This window comes from Labrus mixtus, chromosome 8 (genome assembly GCF_963584025.1).
Source record: "Labrus mixtus chromosome 8, fLabMix1.1, whole genome shotgun sequence".
Taxonomy (NCBI): domain Eukaryota; kingdom Metazoa; phylum Chordata; class Actinopteri; order Labriformes; family Labridae; genus Labrus; species Labrus mixtus.
Window position 1 is genome coordinate 10,525,340 of NC_083619.1, and position 16,319 is coordinate 10,541,658.

The window sequence follows — 16,319 nt, forward strand, 5'->3', positions numbered from 1 at the left end:
GGGTCAAACGTTTACAGTTAAATGATGTACAAGCAACATTGTTAAACTATTGAGGCCTTGAATCAGCTTCTGTTGATTTCAGTAAGATGTTTGTCCTATTTCATACAATGCAGATGTGTAAGTAAAGATAATAGCTTCCAATAGTTAATTAACATATTGGGTTTATTGTAGGGGAACAGAAAAATGAAAACTTGAACTCTGATTGGAACAGTTTGAAGTGTCTGCACAAGTCACAGTACAAAGAGTCAGACTTATTAATACATTTATTAAATATAACCAATGCAATTCCATTCATGGCCAGTCTTGGAATACACTTCATTTTTATTCATGTTGTCAAATAAACAAGACATCATTGTCAACAAAGGGAAAGAAAAGACTACATGGATCAACATTATCTGAGACAAACTTATCTTAATCTGTGAATGAAAGTGAAACACAAACAGCGATAAGCTGAAAAGCTACTGTACCAAAAAACATATGAAGGTCTTGCATCCCTCAGCCTGCTCTCTTTAGCTGCTACTGAGGAAAGAGACGGTAAATATTGGTGGAAACTAAGCACTTCCGAGGATTTTAACCAAAGGCAGACTGCACGCTCGACCACAGACAAAAGACGAGGCTCGCTGCAAAAAAAATATCTCAAATCGAGCAAGGTCACAGGAATGGGAAGTGCTGCAGGGCAGAGAGGGTAAAGAGGAATGGCTACTTTTTTTACTACATCCATCTCAAAGCAGAAGATTTCTCAACAAAAAGCGCAGGCTACATGGAAGACCAGAAAATACAGAGATGAACAGACAGTTATAAAAAATGTACCAACTGCTCAAGGTAAGAAATCTATACAAACTTTACATTAAAAATCATTGACATTCTGTCTAGTAAAAACAAAGTGTCGAGCAAAGCACTGACCATGGAAATCCAAAAATACAGCGACCTTCTACATGATGAGTTACAATACAGGACATCACTGATGTCAGCTGCTTTCCACAAACAAACCTGCAGGCGGTTTATTTATCCGAATCAAACAAACAGCCGAGATGCACAGAGGCCGGAACGGGTTCAGAAGTGAAGGAGTGAAAAAGTTTTGTTCTGCTGGGTTTCGACACCACTCCTTATTGATAACAATAAGAAACATACAATCAAAGTGCACTAAAGAGGGCCAGTGACTTGTTTGCCTACGGTGCCTCTTTTGGACAAACTTAAGCACGTTATCTTTTTAAACATGTCGCCTGTTTCATCAAATGTTCAAAAAGCTTGAACTGCAGTTAACCATCATACTTTCTTTTGCTAAAAAATATAAATATCTCTTGTGTAAAAAAATATCACAGGTGATTTCTTTTCTTTGATACAGATAGAAAAAAAAAAATCTTGGCAAACTTTTGTCAGTCAAGTCTCAGAGAGGAAATAAAGACAACGATGAAGGAGATGTTGCATTCTGTAGGATGTGGTTTAGGATGAGCTCTGCAGGCTGTCAGAACATGGATGTGGTGGAGGGGACGCGGGGGCTGCTGCCCCTCCTGAAGGACTAGCTGCAGTTTGGTTGGCTGTGTTTTTCAAGGTCTGACTTTCAGGGACCTTATGAAAGAGTCTTTTCTCTCAGGAGAAACTGTGCTCACGAGCCAACAGGGGCTCATCTTTATCATCCTCTTACCTCTGCTGGGACAAATTATGGACGATTTTTTTTCACCCAAGATAATGTTTGTTAGTCTACATCAGCGAGCTCTGGATCCTTCAGTCCTCCTGTGTTGAAGATGTTTCCACCTTACTCTGACCCAGCTGCTCTGCCTCCGTTCTACACCTCTTGGCCGGCCTCTCTTGTGCGGTTGTGTCTCTATGGTCCAGCGAGGGCTCCAGAGAGCCGTTTAGGTCATGGCTTGGCGCACTGTGTTGGCTGCAGCCGTTGGAGTTGTTGTCTGAAATGGGAGGGGGAGCTTCCACTGTGAGATGGGAGGGGCCGTTAGTCTGAACGGGCTCAGGTTTGACGGGGTTTGCTGGGAGTAACTGAGGACCGTCTACTTGGTGGCTGGAGTTGTGGCTGGAAATGCCTGTCAAATAAAAAAAAGTGAGCGTTTGAGACACCTAGACTTTAGATCTAAGCAGATGAAAAATAACAATTCTATTAAACAGGCAGCCGCCTCTGGGTTTTTCCTAACCAGGTTGTTTTAATCTCTCTCATCGTCTCTTAGATTCATGTCTAATCGTAAATTAATGTCTAAGTCGACTAATTTCTATATCAGAAATGGCTCCGGGTAAAATATGGGATCTAGGACACTGTCTATGAAAAGATACATTGTTGTTGTGTTACACTGAGAGAACACTGAAATTCATTTTGAATGTTCTAGCCTGGAGGCAGAAACCAAAAACAGATCTTAATTTGTTTGATAAAGAAAAACAAATTAGAGCAAGATGAAAAACTAAACTTAATTAAAAATAAGTTAATACTACTTGATTTTGAACTCCTCCACTTGGGGCAAGGACTCACTCCCCACCCGGAGAGAGCAATCCACCTTTTTCTGGCGAACCATGGCCTCTGACTTGGAGGTGCTAACCCTCATCCCCGTCGCTTCGCACTCGGGTGCAAACCGCCCCAATGCCTGCTGGAAGTCCCAGCTTGAGGAAGCCAACAAAACCACGTCATCTGCAAAAAGCAGAGACGAGATTTTGAGGTCCCCAAACTGGAAACTCTCCTCCCCCCCGGCTGCCCCTTGAGATCCTGTCCATGAAGATCACAAACAGGACCGGCGACAAGGGCCAACCCTGGAGGAGGCCAACACGCACTGGGAACATGTCTGACTTTGTGCCGAGGATGCGGACACAGCTCTCACTCATACAGGGACCGGATGGCTCGTACCAACGGCCCCGGGGCCCCATATTCCCCCAGTACCCCCCACATGATCCCCCGAGGGACACAGTCAAAAGCCTTCTCCAAATCCACAAAACACATGTAGACTGGATGACCAAATTCCCATGCCCCCCCAAGAAGCCCTGCGAGGGTAAAGAGCTGGTCCACTGTCCCATGGCCGGGACGGAATCCACATTGTTCCTCCTCCGAGGTTCAACAATCGACCAGAGTGGAGGAGTTCAAGTATCTCGGGGTCTTGTTCACGAGTGAGGGTAGGATGGAGCGTGAGATCGACAGACAGATTGGCTCGGCGTCAGCAGTAATGCAGGTGTTGTGCCGGAGCTGAGCCTGAAGGCAAAGCTCTCGATTTACCGGTCGATCTACGTTCCAACCCTCACCTATGGTCATGAGCTATGGGTAGTGACCAAAAGAATGAGATCTCAGATACAAGCGGCTGAAATGAGCTTCCTCCGGAGGGTGGCTGGGCTCAGCCTTAGAGATAGGGTGAGGAGCTCGGAGTAGAGCAGCTGCTCCTTCGCATCGAAATGAGCCAGTTAAGGTGGTTTGGGCATCTGTTAAGGATGCCTCCTTTAGAGGTTTTCCAGGCACGGCCAACTGGGAGGAGACCCCGGGGCAGACCCAGAATGCGCTGGAGGGATTATATATCCCGTCTAGCCTGGGAACGCCTCAGAATCCCCCAGACAGAGGTGGAAAATGTTGCTGGGGAGAGGGAAGTCTGGGTTGACTTATTGCACCTGTTACCACCGCTTCCCGACCTCATATAAGCGGAAGAAAATGGATGGATGGATGGATGGTTAATACTATGAGTGGAATCTAAATAACTCATATAAGTACTCAGCATTGATAATTAAGGATGTTATAATGCCTCGCAATAAATTTTAAAACTGATACAAACATCAACAATTACAATTTATTTTACAGGGCGCTAGTAGCCTAGTGGTAAGGGAGCTCTGGTCCTCCAGGCAAGCAGCCCAGGTTCTATTCCTGCATGTCTTTCCCCACTTGCTCTATTACTGCATTCTGACTTTATTGACTGTCCTATCTCCAAATAAAGTCATAAAAAGCCCCAAAACACAAAATATATTGCAATACTCTTTTTAACCAGCAGGGGGAGCTGTCTGTTTTTGGCTTCTTTTTTTATAAAAATAGGAATATTGTAAAAAATCAAGATAGAAACCCTATTGTGAGTGTGTGGTTACATCTCTATGGCTAATCTCACCGTTCTGACTGCTGCTGTCTTCTTTCTCTGAGTGGCTGGTGCTGCTGCTGGAGGTGGTGGGTGGCGGGGACGCCGCCCTGCTGGATGTTGCGCTCTCTGTCTCGTCCAGTAATCTGTCCATGTAGTCTCTGAAGACACACAGCAGCACACAGGCCATTACACACAACACTTAATCTACTCTAGATACCATTTAACAAATCACCCAACTGTATGTGGCTGAGCTGGGACTGCAGGTGGGTCCCTGTTACAGCTGAGTAATGTGGTCATAATGCTTTGACTGTCTTTACACATGCTCCAGTTGGAGCACTACATGAATCTTATACTGCACCTCTAATTATGGTGGTGAGACAAAGAGAAAATATTAACTTTTAGGTTATTATATTAGGTTAGAAATCCCTCTTTAGTTTTCTGTACTTGTCTTTGTCCTCGAGTTTCCTTTGCATAACAGAGAAGAAACGTATTTGCAAGCTTCATAAAATATTTCTCTCTGTGTTTATAAACCAGAATGTTTATTTTGGTCGTGTATATAATTGTATTGCTACAGGACACCACTGGAAAAAGAGACCTCAGCCTCAGTGTGTCCTCCCTGCTAGGATAAAGGAGAAGGAAAAACAATAGATATTCATAATAAGCTCATAAAATAGTTGCTTTCAATAACCATTGCTCAGGAGTGGGGAGGCACAAGTTCAATAAAAAGGTGGCTTCTAAACCTGTAGAAATAATGTGACCTGTGAGCAAAGTTCAATGCACCTTTTCACTTCAGTTTTTTTATTCTGTCAATCCATGTACATATAACTCTAAAATACACTGCACTGCCACTATGCTGTCACTTTGTTTTCTAAACAGTGAAACTTTTAATTGCTATAAGATTTGCAGGTTCAAGCGGTGTGTTATATACAGTGGATATAAAACGTCTACAGTTAAAATGATTATGTGATTTTTTTTTAAATATGAGACCAAAATAGACAAATTCAGAATTTTTCCACCTTCATTGACAGCAAAAGCTACGAGCTTGCAAAGTATCAAAGGGATCTTATTGCTGAAAGATATCAGTCACGAGAAGGGTACAACAGAATTTCCAAGGCCTTAGCTATACCATGGACTACAGTGAAGACAGTCATCAATAACTGGACACTTACAGTAATAATAAAGGAGCTGCAGGACTTTCTGCCGTTGTTTTTATAGCAATGACAATAAAGATATATTCTATTCAAGTATTGGTTGTTTTCTACATGTGACAACGATTGCCTGTATTCTTCGTATGTCTGGGCTATGGGCTAGGTTGGAAAGACTTCAGAAGAAAAACATCAAAGCCCGGCTCAGTTTAGAAAAGTAAACATACATCAAGTCTCCCAAACGCATGTGGGAATATGTGTGTTATGGTCTGATGAGACCAAACTGAAAACTTGAACTTCAGCATCATTCCAAAAGGTATGTTTGATACCAAAACAACGCTGCACATCACCAACAGAACACCACACCCACAGTGAAGCATGGTGGTGGCAGCTTCATGCTTTAAGGCTGTTTTTCTTCAGCTGTAACGGGGGCTTAAGTTAAAGTGGAGGTAATTATTAACAGTTCAAAAATACCAGTCAATTTTGGCGCAAAATCATCAGGCGTCTGCTGGACAGATGAAAAGGAATTTGGCTTCACCAGTAGAAGATTAACATTTAACAACAGCCAGAGCCCGGACCTGAATCCTATTAAAAATAAGTGGGGTGACCTGAAGAGGGCTGTGCACAGGAAATGCCCTCGTAATCTGACAGATTTGGAGCGCTTTTGCTAGGATGATGTGCCATGCTGATGGACTCCTGCCTGAAATGACTGAATATGTCAAAAGGTGTTTGAACAGATTATTAGTTTAATTAAGGGGCTGGATATTAATGCATCCGCATCAATTTAGTTTTCATTGTTTATATTTTACAACCTTAAAGATGTTTTTTAATTGACTTGGACAGGTCAAAGGTCACAATAAAGGAGCAAAGGTTCTGAAATCATTTCTCTTGGTCACATTTCTTTTGTGTTTTTTTTACAACTCAAATACTTGGCATGTTAACAGGGTGTGTAGACTATTTATATCCACTGTATGAAGTGTGTCTGTAAACAGGACCCACCAATTATTCTCACACAAAAACACATTGAAATCTTTTTACATTTACTTTGATGTTTGTTTGATTTTGAATTATAAAACCTTTTGTGTAATTTTGGAGAAAACCAAGCATTCCTTAACACATCAACCTGAAAACAAATCAGTTATTATTTATTCATTTTTCATTCATAATTGACTGTTTTTATAAGAAATCAAATAAAAACTTACGTGACACCGGGGTGAAGGTTGTATTTCCTTTTCCCAAGTCTGGTTTGCTGTGCAAAGAAATCATAACGCTCAGACTTCTTCCACATGTAATAAAAGGCCACACATTCTCCTACAGACCTAGTTCTCACCTGAAAGATTTAATTCAGCAGACATGAAATAACCATTATTACCATCGTCTCAAGACATCCATTCAGTTCAGTTTGAAATGAAAGACAAATCAAATTATTGCATAACAGGTCTTTAACATCTTCAGAGACTTTGAACAGGATCAAAACTGAGAAATTTGATTTGCCTCAAAATGCAACAAGGTTGAAATGTAGCTGATTCCAACCCATGAGCATCAGAATGCCACATAACAGTGAGCACAACAAAACAAATGTTAAGTAATGTTGTAATTGTCAACTGATAAATGTGGATTTGACGACATACCTTGTTGGCCTGTATTAAATGAAAGTCTTTCCCATAAGCTTTTAGTCCTTGTTCAAAATTTCTACATTCCTCTTCAGTCCAGACAGAGAGCTCCTCTGTCACAAAAAGAAACAAGCGTTAAAGTAGAATCTGATAGATATCTCCAAAATACAAGTAAGAAATGACTTACACACAGAACTCTGTACAAGCATGTGGAAACATATTCATATGTAGGACATCATGTGTCCATTGTGTACTCACCTCTGGCTGCTTTGACATTAAACCTCAGTCTTCTTAAAGCTTCCTCTGTGTCAAAGTCACATTTCACCAGCTCATACAAAGCCTGAACAGAAACAAATCGTCAAACAAGTCCAGCCATGTATGCAGGTATCAACATGTAATACAGCACGAGCACATTCACTTGATGTAACACAGAACCCTGGAGATGTTTTATCTTTATGCCAACAAACCCATAAAAAGACCAACTACTATACATGTCTCTCTCTCTCTTTCTCTCTCTCTCTCTGTCAGCTCTCTCTCTTTTTGGGACATTTTGCTTATATTTGACAGGACACAGAGAGATAGACAGGAACATTTTACTAGTTTACAATATTACATCATCTCTTGCACACACAGCAAACTTATGTGCGTGCTCACCTTAACATAATAAAATGCTAAACAATGAGTCCACATTTGATTGTATGCAAATCAACCCCACACCCAACTTGGTTACTTTTAATTGTACTTCCCCATCTGCTTTATTTTGCTCTAAGCTCTAAGTCATGTCCTATGTCAGGCTTTGGCTTTTGCAGAATTGAATTGCTGTTGGTGCTAATCTTTTCATGGGTTTGTTAACAATAAAAAAAAAGACTTTGACCAGTCTTCCTACAGAACAGGCTACATTTTCTGTCACCTGTTCATTGTCTTTGATGTGGGATCCCTCTGGGATTGCGTCCACACCCTTCTCCTCGCCGGTCCTCCTCGATGCCTCTGTCAAGAACTCCACCACTTTGCCTTCAGGGAGACACTCGGGGTTCCACAACAGCTGGTCATCGTTTTCATAAACTACAGCACGCAGGAGAAGTGAAAGTGAAACCTTTAGTCATCTGTACAAACAACACACACTGTTTAAGCTTTAATGTGCAGACGTTGAAAGTGAGACTTACCTTTTTCATTGTCTTTATATTTACACAGGCCAACAGGAGTTTCTGCCTGATACATTGAACCCACCATGATCTCCTGTTGGGAACACAAGTTTATGTAGACAGGCTGGTAATAACATAACTTATTCCACATAAGAGTATATCCTTTTATCATCATTTCTGCACATACTACATACCTGGATTAGGTGAATGTATTCTTCCTATAAAGTTATTTGCTTATTTTTAGAAAGGTAACTATTTGTGGGTCCTGTGTGGTATGTATGCAGTAGGCTCTTTAACAGCACACTCAGGGCGCACTCACAAAGTTGTCCCGTACCGTGCCTAAGCACGATGGTTAGTCAGATACAGCCAGAACACTCCACAATAAAGGCTGTCAACGTTGTTTAATGTTTACCCACATGCTTGTGCTCGTGCATGAACTGTACCGTGCCAAAGCACACCTCTCCAAAGCGTGCCAGGGCCAAGGAAGAATACCATGCTTGAATACAGTACGGCGTAGTCACACTGGTCAAACGAATTGGACTTAAGGGGTGAAGCGTGCTTAGGCACGGTGTGATAGTGCCCTCATACTAGGCCCAGTTGTCCAGTACCATGCTTAAGCACCATTGCCCCCCCTCCCCATCCCCGTGCTGGCCTGCACTCATACTGCTCATGGACTAACCAGGTCTGAGCACGGTAACGTCCTGTACATAATGTCGTAATACAACACATGCATAGCTTTGTGTGATCATGAAGCGTGCTTAGTTTACAAGACAGGCGGACCTGGGGCAAAAAAAATGTGCGGTTGAGTACACGTCGGCACATTTAGAGAACATGACAGCTACTTTACTGACTTTGTGGCTTATTTTGAGTAATTTTAAAGAAAAACACTCCTCGATTTTTCCATACAGAAGGCTGTCCATGTCGTGTACCTATGCTTGTGCTTGTGCATAAACTGTACCAAGCCAAAGCACACCTCTTCCAAGTGTGCCAGGGCCCAGGAAGTGTACCGTGCTTGAGCACGGATAGGAGTACTCACACTGGTCAAACGAACTGGACTTTGGGGGTGAAGCGTGCTAAGGCACGGTACGGATTACCTAGTGTGAGTGCCAAATTGTCTTTAGAGCAAACTGCAAGTGAAGGTGTATAATGCTCATACAAAACAAAGATCTTACGTACCTTTTTCCAGTCTTCAGATGGAACATAGTCCTCATCTTCATCTGACTCCTCTTCTGCATCATTATTACCTGAGACACAGAGTGGAACCCATTTAATCTGCTAAATCTCACCAGAAAACATTTTGTTTTATGATACACATAATGAGGTGTGATGGTTCATACTTTCAAAGTACTTGAGTTTCTGAGGACGGATAAGTTCTGCTGTCCCAAGGGACCTTACTGAGCGTGTGCGGCCCTCGGAGGTGGTCTGGGCCTCATCTACCTGGCCTGATGAGTTCTTCACACCCTCACCCTAAAAAAAAAAAAAAAAAAAGTTACACAGAAAGGTCAACTAAAAAAATAATCATAATGGAAACTATCTCACATGAATGAGTCTCAAAAACCGACCTCATTCATTTTCAACTCGCTGGTGCTTCTGCTGCTTTCATCATGGTCTAGGTCTTCTTCCTCATCCTCTTCCTCATCATCCTCCTCTTCCTCCTCTGGTTCTTCATCCTCCTCTTCATCCTCATCTGCTGGTGAATTGCCCCCATAACCATATAGATTCAGCAGCTCATGAATTGGCATATCCCCCTCCTGTTGAGAGAAAAGTGGCTCATTATCAACTGTACACTCACATATACATATCTTTGGTATAAATTCAAAGAATACAATTCTAACGTCAGGATTGGAACATGTCATTACACACACACACACACACACACACACACACACACACACACACACACACACACACACACACACACACACACACACACACACACACACACACACACACACACACACACACACACACACACACACACACACACTAATATTTTTACATGTTGAGCTGCAAACAAAAAGTAACATCATATTTGACACTCACCCGTGCAAGGTCTTCAATCTCGTTAGCGTTGGTTTCATCTGATGCCTCCAACATTTCCTCTTCCTCCAGGGTGCGTTCATCATCAAAATCATGGACAAGCATGTCTACTGATGGGTCAAAATCATGGTCATCGGAACCTGCTGAACCTCCTGCAAAGGTAAACAATAATGAGACCAATAATGGAGTTTCAGACACGTGACAACGTAAAAACATTTTCTGCAAGAAATGTATTTAAAAAATCAAATCAAGGTCACGTCAGCACTTTTGTTTTAAGGTCATGTAAATTCTGGATGTATTTAGGGTGAGGGGTATATAGCTAGATACTTTATTGATGCAGAGGGAAATTCAAAGGGTATGTAAGATGTCTGATAAGAATTAAGTAATTTCATATTATAAACATATATGATGATCAAACTTCAATTAGGCCTGTTTAATTCCTACATCTTAAAACTCATTTAGTAAAGTTCTGGAAACATCGCTGCAAGGGTTACCAGGGGGGAAACACTGCAGTTAATTCTTTGATGATATACAAATTAAAATTATCTCTCTCTATATATATATATTTTTTTTTTAAACCCTAAAAGAACATTTCAGAATTGGCACACCTAGTCTACTCTAAAAATATATTTAGTGAAATCCAGATTACTGGATGACTTTTGTTTCAAGAAATACAGACGTACTATTAAATCTTTAACTTTGGCTATACCAGATTGGTAATAAGCAATATTTGAATAGTCTCTAGTTCTATATTCTGTCAAAACCTCGCCTGGATTTATAATCTATAGACAGCTCATGATGATCTTATTTACAGTTAGTTACTATTTTGTGTTTTTCTTATAAATCATAATTTAAAGCATGTTTTACCCTTTTAATTTTACTTTACAAACATAAGCGTTGTACATAAATCAACACAGAGAATTGATCATAAATATATAATAAACATTATTGATGGAATTATTCATCATATTATTAGAATAAGATTTTTGATAAAATGATAAATAACACCAATTTCATGCCTTATCAGTTTTTCGTTTTGAATATTGTGAATATAGACTGTTTCTCTTTCTTTAATTTATATAATTAAAGTTAAAGAATCCATGTGAATATGTTTAAGAGCAAACAGAAAGTAAAACTCATGTTCATGTACCTGGGCTCGAGTTCCCGAGGGAGGGCTGCAAACACAAACAGAGGAGCATTAAAAAAAAGTTATTACACAACAAATCACGAGTCTAATTCCGCATTTTATAGACAATAAGAAACTGTTCGGCCTTGTATATTAAACGATGTATTGAAGTTATGAGCCGGAACACGGGGACAATAAATGTTTCATACAAGTTAAGAAAAAGCGCGCCTGAAGCCTGAAGCCTGACTGCACATCAGAAAAGAAACAAAGAACACTGTTTCCACATCCTGTGGGAACATGTAGTCCATGTTATAAACACCGTGTGTACAGTGCTGTGAATTAACACACTGTAAGCTACAACAGGTGTGTATTAACTATGTTCATTTTCTCACCTGGCTAACTTAAATAACAAAGTGTTAGCTAATTCTCCTTCTTTATTTAGCTAACGCGTCTAAGTTGGGCTTGGTATCAACAGCCGGTAAATAATGAACAAAACCAAAGACAGACTACATCTCTAAACAAGGAACTACTTGTACAAGTCAAATTAAAAACGTTCCTTCGGATAGTTAAGTTTTCTAAAACAATACCACGAAGTAACATCGCTAACGCCGCAGCTACCTTCCGTCACAGCTAGCACAGCTAACATTAGCTAAAGCCGAAGTTTACTAAACAAGCCTGAGTCAAGAAATGTTTTTTATCTAGCAGCGCAAACTGCGGATTCTTCATTTAGCGCACGGAGCGGCAACACACAAAATACGCACGCATTCGACTGAAATAACTATATTACAGTACAAATATTTATTTTCCTTATATTTATTTCACTTTCTTACCTCCGCCATGTTTGCAATCCTGCAGGGTCGCGTCAGGGGTCAGCGGTAGTACCCGGATGCAGAGCCCCGCCCACCTGCAGTAAGAGGAACCGAGTGCTCAACAGCATTGATGTTACTGAGACAGATGCACCGTTTTCCTCCTTTACGTTGTATTATATTGAAAACTCAAGTCAGATGTCAAGTGTTACGTATTCATTTATGTTTAAAATATGCACCCAACATTTGAAACAGCTGCAATACCCTGTTGAAGGCCTATTGATATGCTCCAAAACAAAAAATATAATAACTACAAATCAAAAGGTAGGCTATAATCGTTTTTTATTGTACATATTTTGGCAGGCACTGATATTTAGGAAATGTAAGAATAAAGTAGCTTCCATGAGAAAAGGAGAAAGACATATGCTGTTTCTAGCTCTGTTAGTTCAGGACTTAAGAAGCCTTTCGGGGGAGAGATGAAACGTCTTCAAGATCTTTAACCAAGTCCAGTTGCCTTTGGATCAAGCTACACATGCAGTCTCATGTCTACAGTTGTATTACACTAATTCCTGGAAAAACTACAGTACAAATCATGAAAATGTCTCATTCACAAGAGATTTCAACTTAATAACTGTATGGGTTCCAAGAAGTATTCATACATCTAAATTATTTCAGGGCTTTCAGCAGAAGTATTTGAAAGTTGTTGTTTTTTTGCACAGTAGCTTCACATGTTCAGGCTGTGATACTGATTACAAAGGCAAAGCTCCTTTGATACCAGATTATATTCAACATCTAACATATTGTGAAGCTTTTGAACTGGTCTTGGCAAATAACACAAAGTTAGAGAAAATCCATGAAAGGAGATTAAGGATATTTAATTGGTTTCCAAGTTGACAACATTGACTGTATGTATAGGAGTCTCTGACATCAAGTCAACGGAGCAGTGGTAACACACCATCTCCTGCAATGTTAAATCAAAATTGCTGAAATGACTTGATTAACGTATGTTTCAATAAAAAAAAAACTACCTCTGACCATAAACACTTACTTGTACTTTAACTGCATTTATAGTTTCACACAATCATTCAAGTAAGGTAATCTACTTTATTACCATGTTTTAATTTTACAAGCCATTCATCATGACCACTGTGAATGTGTGCAGGCAGTTGATATGTTAAAAACTCTTGTAATTTTTTTAATTATCAGAATAAGAGTAATCCTGGTTGGTCTAGAGTTTTTTTTCTACTTTTGGTTAAGTCCTGACCAGTTAAGGAGTGGGAGCTTTTTGCCTTTATTTGACAGATTTTTGCTGGTATATGACTGTTTTGTACTCAATTGTTTGTTTGTTTGTTTGTTTATTTCATTAAATGAAACTGTTTTATTTGACAAAAGGTTGTAATAACTTTCAGTGTGAAGTAATTTGGAGTTTGCAAAGCTATTTTACCAAGTACCCTTTCTTAGGAAGACGATTCACTGGATTGCAAGGGCAAAGGGTTATACATCTTTTGGCAAATGCTTGAGTTTTTTTAAATCAGCATACACTCTTCTCAAGAAAACATACCTAACACAAGCTATATCTATTTATCGGTTAGTTTAGCCTCACCAGCCAGCCATGTCTCCATTTAATGACATGATTCAGTATGAAAACAAGTGTACCGGTTAATGTGACTGTCTTTTCTGGGAATCACTGATTCATGTTGATGATAACAGGCCGAGACTCCCTCTTGTCGCTATGTAGAGACCCATCATCTTAGTTTGTTGTACAACAGATATCTCAGGAGCTCCATTAAGAAACACTTTACTTAATCCATGGCAATAAAAAAAACCAGTTTGGACATTAAAAAGCCATTCTCTCTATGTGACATTTACCAAAAAGTAGTCAATCAGTTATCATCACAGTGACCTAGATTCCCACACACATCCTAAATGGACTGATTGACATCCGCTGTTAAAAGCATATGATGGTTACTAAAGATAATACACACTGTTTACACACCTGAGGCAGACCAGAGGCTGATGTGACATCACTGAAGACTCTATAAAAGGGAATGGTCAGGACAGATGTTTCCTAACAATGAACAACATGAGGTCCCTCCCTCTGCTGGTGATGCTGCTGTGCATGTTGTGTGTAGCACAGGTTCAGATGCAAGACAACACAAACACACTGAGGCTGTGTGGACGTGCATTTCTGCGGGCGGTGGTGTACACCTGTGGAGGATCAAGGTGGAGAAGGCTGATGGGAGAAAATGACATTTTATACACCAGTGAGTATAAGTAAAGTATTTATCTCTGAATCTAATTTCTCAGAAATAAACCTGTAACATTTTTAAAAATGTGTGGTAAAAAAATGGCTGGCATCTCTTGGCAGGTAGCAGAGATCCAAATTTGAAGACAATGATTGGGCCAGAGGTTGGTCGCCATCGTCGAGACGAAAACCAGGCACTCAAATCTGTGTGCTGTCAACTAGGCTGTCGAAAGAGTGACCTCTACATACTCTGCTAGAAGGGAACATCCCAGAGGGGTCGTCGTTACTTGTTGTCCATTAGTTTAAAACTATTTTTACAGATAATTATCTTTAAAATGTGTTTAATATTTCATGTTAGCAAAAACAAAATGATGAATGAATGTTGCTCACAGATTCCTGTTTTACCAATTTGTTCACATGGCAAAATATGCAACAGAGATAAAGATTTCTTCAAGCACGGATCTACTTTTTGTTTTTTTTATTTAAATGTCTTGTGTTCTTTTTATCAGTCTGGGTCTACACAGTTCACTCAAAATATACAGCATAGACAGTTGCCGCACCAAACAGGGAGCTGTTCTTGAAGGAGTAAGAGGCAAAAGTGTCATTCAATGCATCCCACAGACAGCGGCTGCTGATCTGCATGCTGTGTCCGGCGAGCTGGCCAATATGAACCAGGACCACAGTCTTATATCTGGGTATCATCAAGTCCTTGACCCGGGCTCTTATCACCTGAGAGGAGGCAATCCAAAGAATGAAACAGATAGATCAGAAACTATTAGGTATTCAAAATGACTGACCTACCTGATGTTGTTTTTCAGTTAAATTTACCTCACATATTGTTTTTGTCATTTTTTGAGACCACTCTACTTCATATTTTTCCTCTTGGAGGTAACTAGTGAGCACATCCTTCAGTATGTCTGTGACAGCAGGTATGGGGAAGCGTTTGTAAGGTCCTGTGGAACAAAAACAAAGAGTTTTAACTCCTATGAGACTGGTATGTAAGGGGAAAAACTTTGATCTTTTCTCTTGAAAGTAGTTATTTTTATTATTTAAATCAGTGCATTGGTGAACGGTAGTAGTGGGCTAAATGCATTGACTTATATCAAAATGAAGAAAGCACTACCATTTCCCAATTGTTTGCCTGTTCAGCAAACATGAACAGGTGACTGTTATCTCACCCATCTGGTAGGTGTTCTCTGTTAGATGTTCCATCCGAGCGTTGTCATCATGGTGTCCTAGTTCAGTTAAGCATGACACAGTGCTGATAGAGCTGGAGACAAAGACAAAAGTTAAGAGGAGCTGAAGAGAAACATAATGTGTTGACTGCATATAATGCATTTTGTAGATTTGATAATGATTACTTAAGAGTACAGTAAATTAAAGGTAAATATATGCTTATGATCTTCATACTCACTCCTTAGTCCTTGTATCTTTGGCTCTGACTCCATGGCTTCCCTCTGAGGTCACCTTGCCTGCCTTCTTGTCTCTTTTTTGGGATTTGTCTTTTAACACATCAGACATCACAACTTTCCCTGTCCGTGTTTTGTCTACAGAGGAGGAAATCCTAAATATATTGGTGACGACAATTCAGTGTACCTGGAAAGTATTCAGCAACGTTAAAACTATTCAAGTTTTCTAACACGAACCAGATTTCATTGTAAGTAAACATAAACAAGCTACCGGAACTATAACCGGGTGTTAGGCTACTAGTTTACTCGTTTGTAAACCCATTATTATTACTTTAATAATATTTCTATTAACTTGGGATTACGATGTATACTTACACCTCGTTTCTATGTCGTGTCAAAGGGATTAAACAGAAACTTTTTCGGGGGAAATGTATCAACTTTTTACCGATTTCAGCGCCTCTTGAACGAGCAGAGCGAAGTTGTTATCCCCGTAAAGCTTGGTGTTGTCATGGTTACCACGAGGGCCTACTGCTCGAACTTCCTGTTAGGCATCAATAAACATATGACCAAATACAGCCTAGTATTTTATACTGAAAAAAACAAAAGCACTTCCTTAAATGTTGTACATGCTATGACATTCCCTTTCAGGGTATATTAGGACATTATCTGCTGATGAAAACTGAGATGTGTTTCCATATTCTTTACAGATAATTAGCCTATCTTTAAAATGTGTTTAATTTTTCACGT

At 40.0% G+C, this 16,319-nt stretch overlaps 3 protein-coding genes across 6 annotated transcripts; 1 reads left to right on the forward strand and 2 right to left on the reverse strand.

The window, feature by feature from the left end:
• Nucleotides 1-144: 144 nt before the first annotated feature.
• mier1b (mesoderm induction early response 1b, transcriptional regulator) lies at nt 145-12,009 on the reverse strand. Of its 2 annotated transcripts, none has more exons than XM_061044209.1 (13): nt 11,943-12,009; nt 11,137-11,161; nt 9,990-10,138; nt 9,509-9,697; nt 9,284-9,413; nt 9,123-9,190; nt 7,968-8,040; nt 7,715-7,866; nt 7,063-7,144; nt 6,823-6,917; nt 6,394-6,440; nt 4,077-4,204; nt 145-2,039 (listed from the first exon to the last, which is right to left on the reverse strand). In XM_061044209.1, exons 1-13 carry the CDS (start codon nt 11,949-11,951, stop codon nt 1,726-1,728), a joined length of 1,461 nt encoding a protein of 486 aa, XP_060900192.1. In that variant the 5' UTR covers nt 11,952-12,009; the 3' UTR covers nt 145-1,725. The 2 variants fall into 2 exon arrangements, with proteins under 2 accessions (XP_060900192.1, XP_060900191.1); XM_061044208.1 differs by having other exon boundaries at nt 6,394-6,521.
• A 1,584-nt stretch (nt 12,010-13,593) lies between these two features.
• LOC132978876 (relaxin-3-like) lies at nt 13,594-14,624 on the forward strand. Its single transcript, XM_061044220.1, has 2 exons — nt 13,594-14,182; nt 14,287-14,624. Exons 1-2 carry the CDS (start codon nt 13,993-13,995, stop codon nt 14,418-14,420), a joined length of 324 nt encoding a protein of 107 aa, XP_060900203.1. The 5' UTR covers nt 13,594-13,992; the 3' UTR covers nt 14,421-14,624.
• Nucleotides 14,557-16,082, reverse strand: dynlt5 (dynein light chain Tctex-type family member 5). 3 transcript variants are annotated; one of them, XM_061044219.1, is made up of 5 exons: nt 16,018-16,082; nt 15,578-15,710; nt 15,342-15,433; nt 14,992-15,116; nt 14,557-14,892 (listed from the first exon to the last, which is right to left on the reverse strand). In XM_061044219.1, exons 2-5 carry the CDS (start codon nt 15,682-15,684, stop codon nt 14,689-14,691), a joined length of 528 nt encoding a protein of 175 aa, XP_060900202.1. In that variant the 5' UTR covers nt 15,685-15,710; nt 16,018-16,082; the 3' UTR covers nt 14,557-14,688. The 3 variants fall into 3 exon arrangements, with proteins under 3 accessions (XP_060900202.1, XP_060900201.1, XP_060900200.1); XM_061044218.1 differs by having other exon boundaries at nt 15,578-15,727; nt 16,018-16,081; XM_061044217.1 differs by having other exon boundaries at nt 15,578-15,759; nt 16,018-16,078.
• Between the last annotated feature and the right edge of the window lie 237 nt (nt 16,083-16,319).

Coding starts and splice junctions, on each gene's coding strand:
- mier1b (XM_061044208.1), bottom strand. Junction 7,145..7,714: donor ACATCAAAGACAATGAACAG/GTGACAGAAAAT, acceptor GTTTCTGTTCAG/GCTTTGTATGAGCTGGTGAA. Junction 6,522..6,822: donor ATTTAATACAGGCCAACAAG/GTATGTCGTCAA, acceptor TAAATCTTTCAG/GTGAGAACTAGGTCTGTAGG.
- LOC132978876 (XM_061044220.1), top strand. CDS start 13,993: ATGAACAACATGAGGTCCCTCCCTCTGCTGGTGATGCTGCTGTGCATG. Junction 14,183..14,286: donor AAATGACATTTTATACACCA/GTGAGTATAAGT, acceptor ATCTCTTGGCAG/GTAGCAGAGATCCAAATTTG.
- dynlt5 (XM_061044219.1), bottom strand. CDS start 15,684: ATGTCTGATGTGTTAAAAGACAAATCCCAAAAAAGAGACAAGAAGGCA. Junction 15,434..15,577: donor AAAGATACAAGGACTAAGGA/GTGAGTATGAAG, acceptor CTTTGTCTCCAG/CTCTATCAGCACTGTGTCAT. Junction 14,893..14,991: donor TGACAAAAACAATATGTGAG/GTAAATTTAACT, acceptor GCCTCCTCTCAG/GTGATAAGAGCCCGGGTCAA.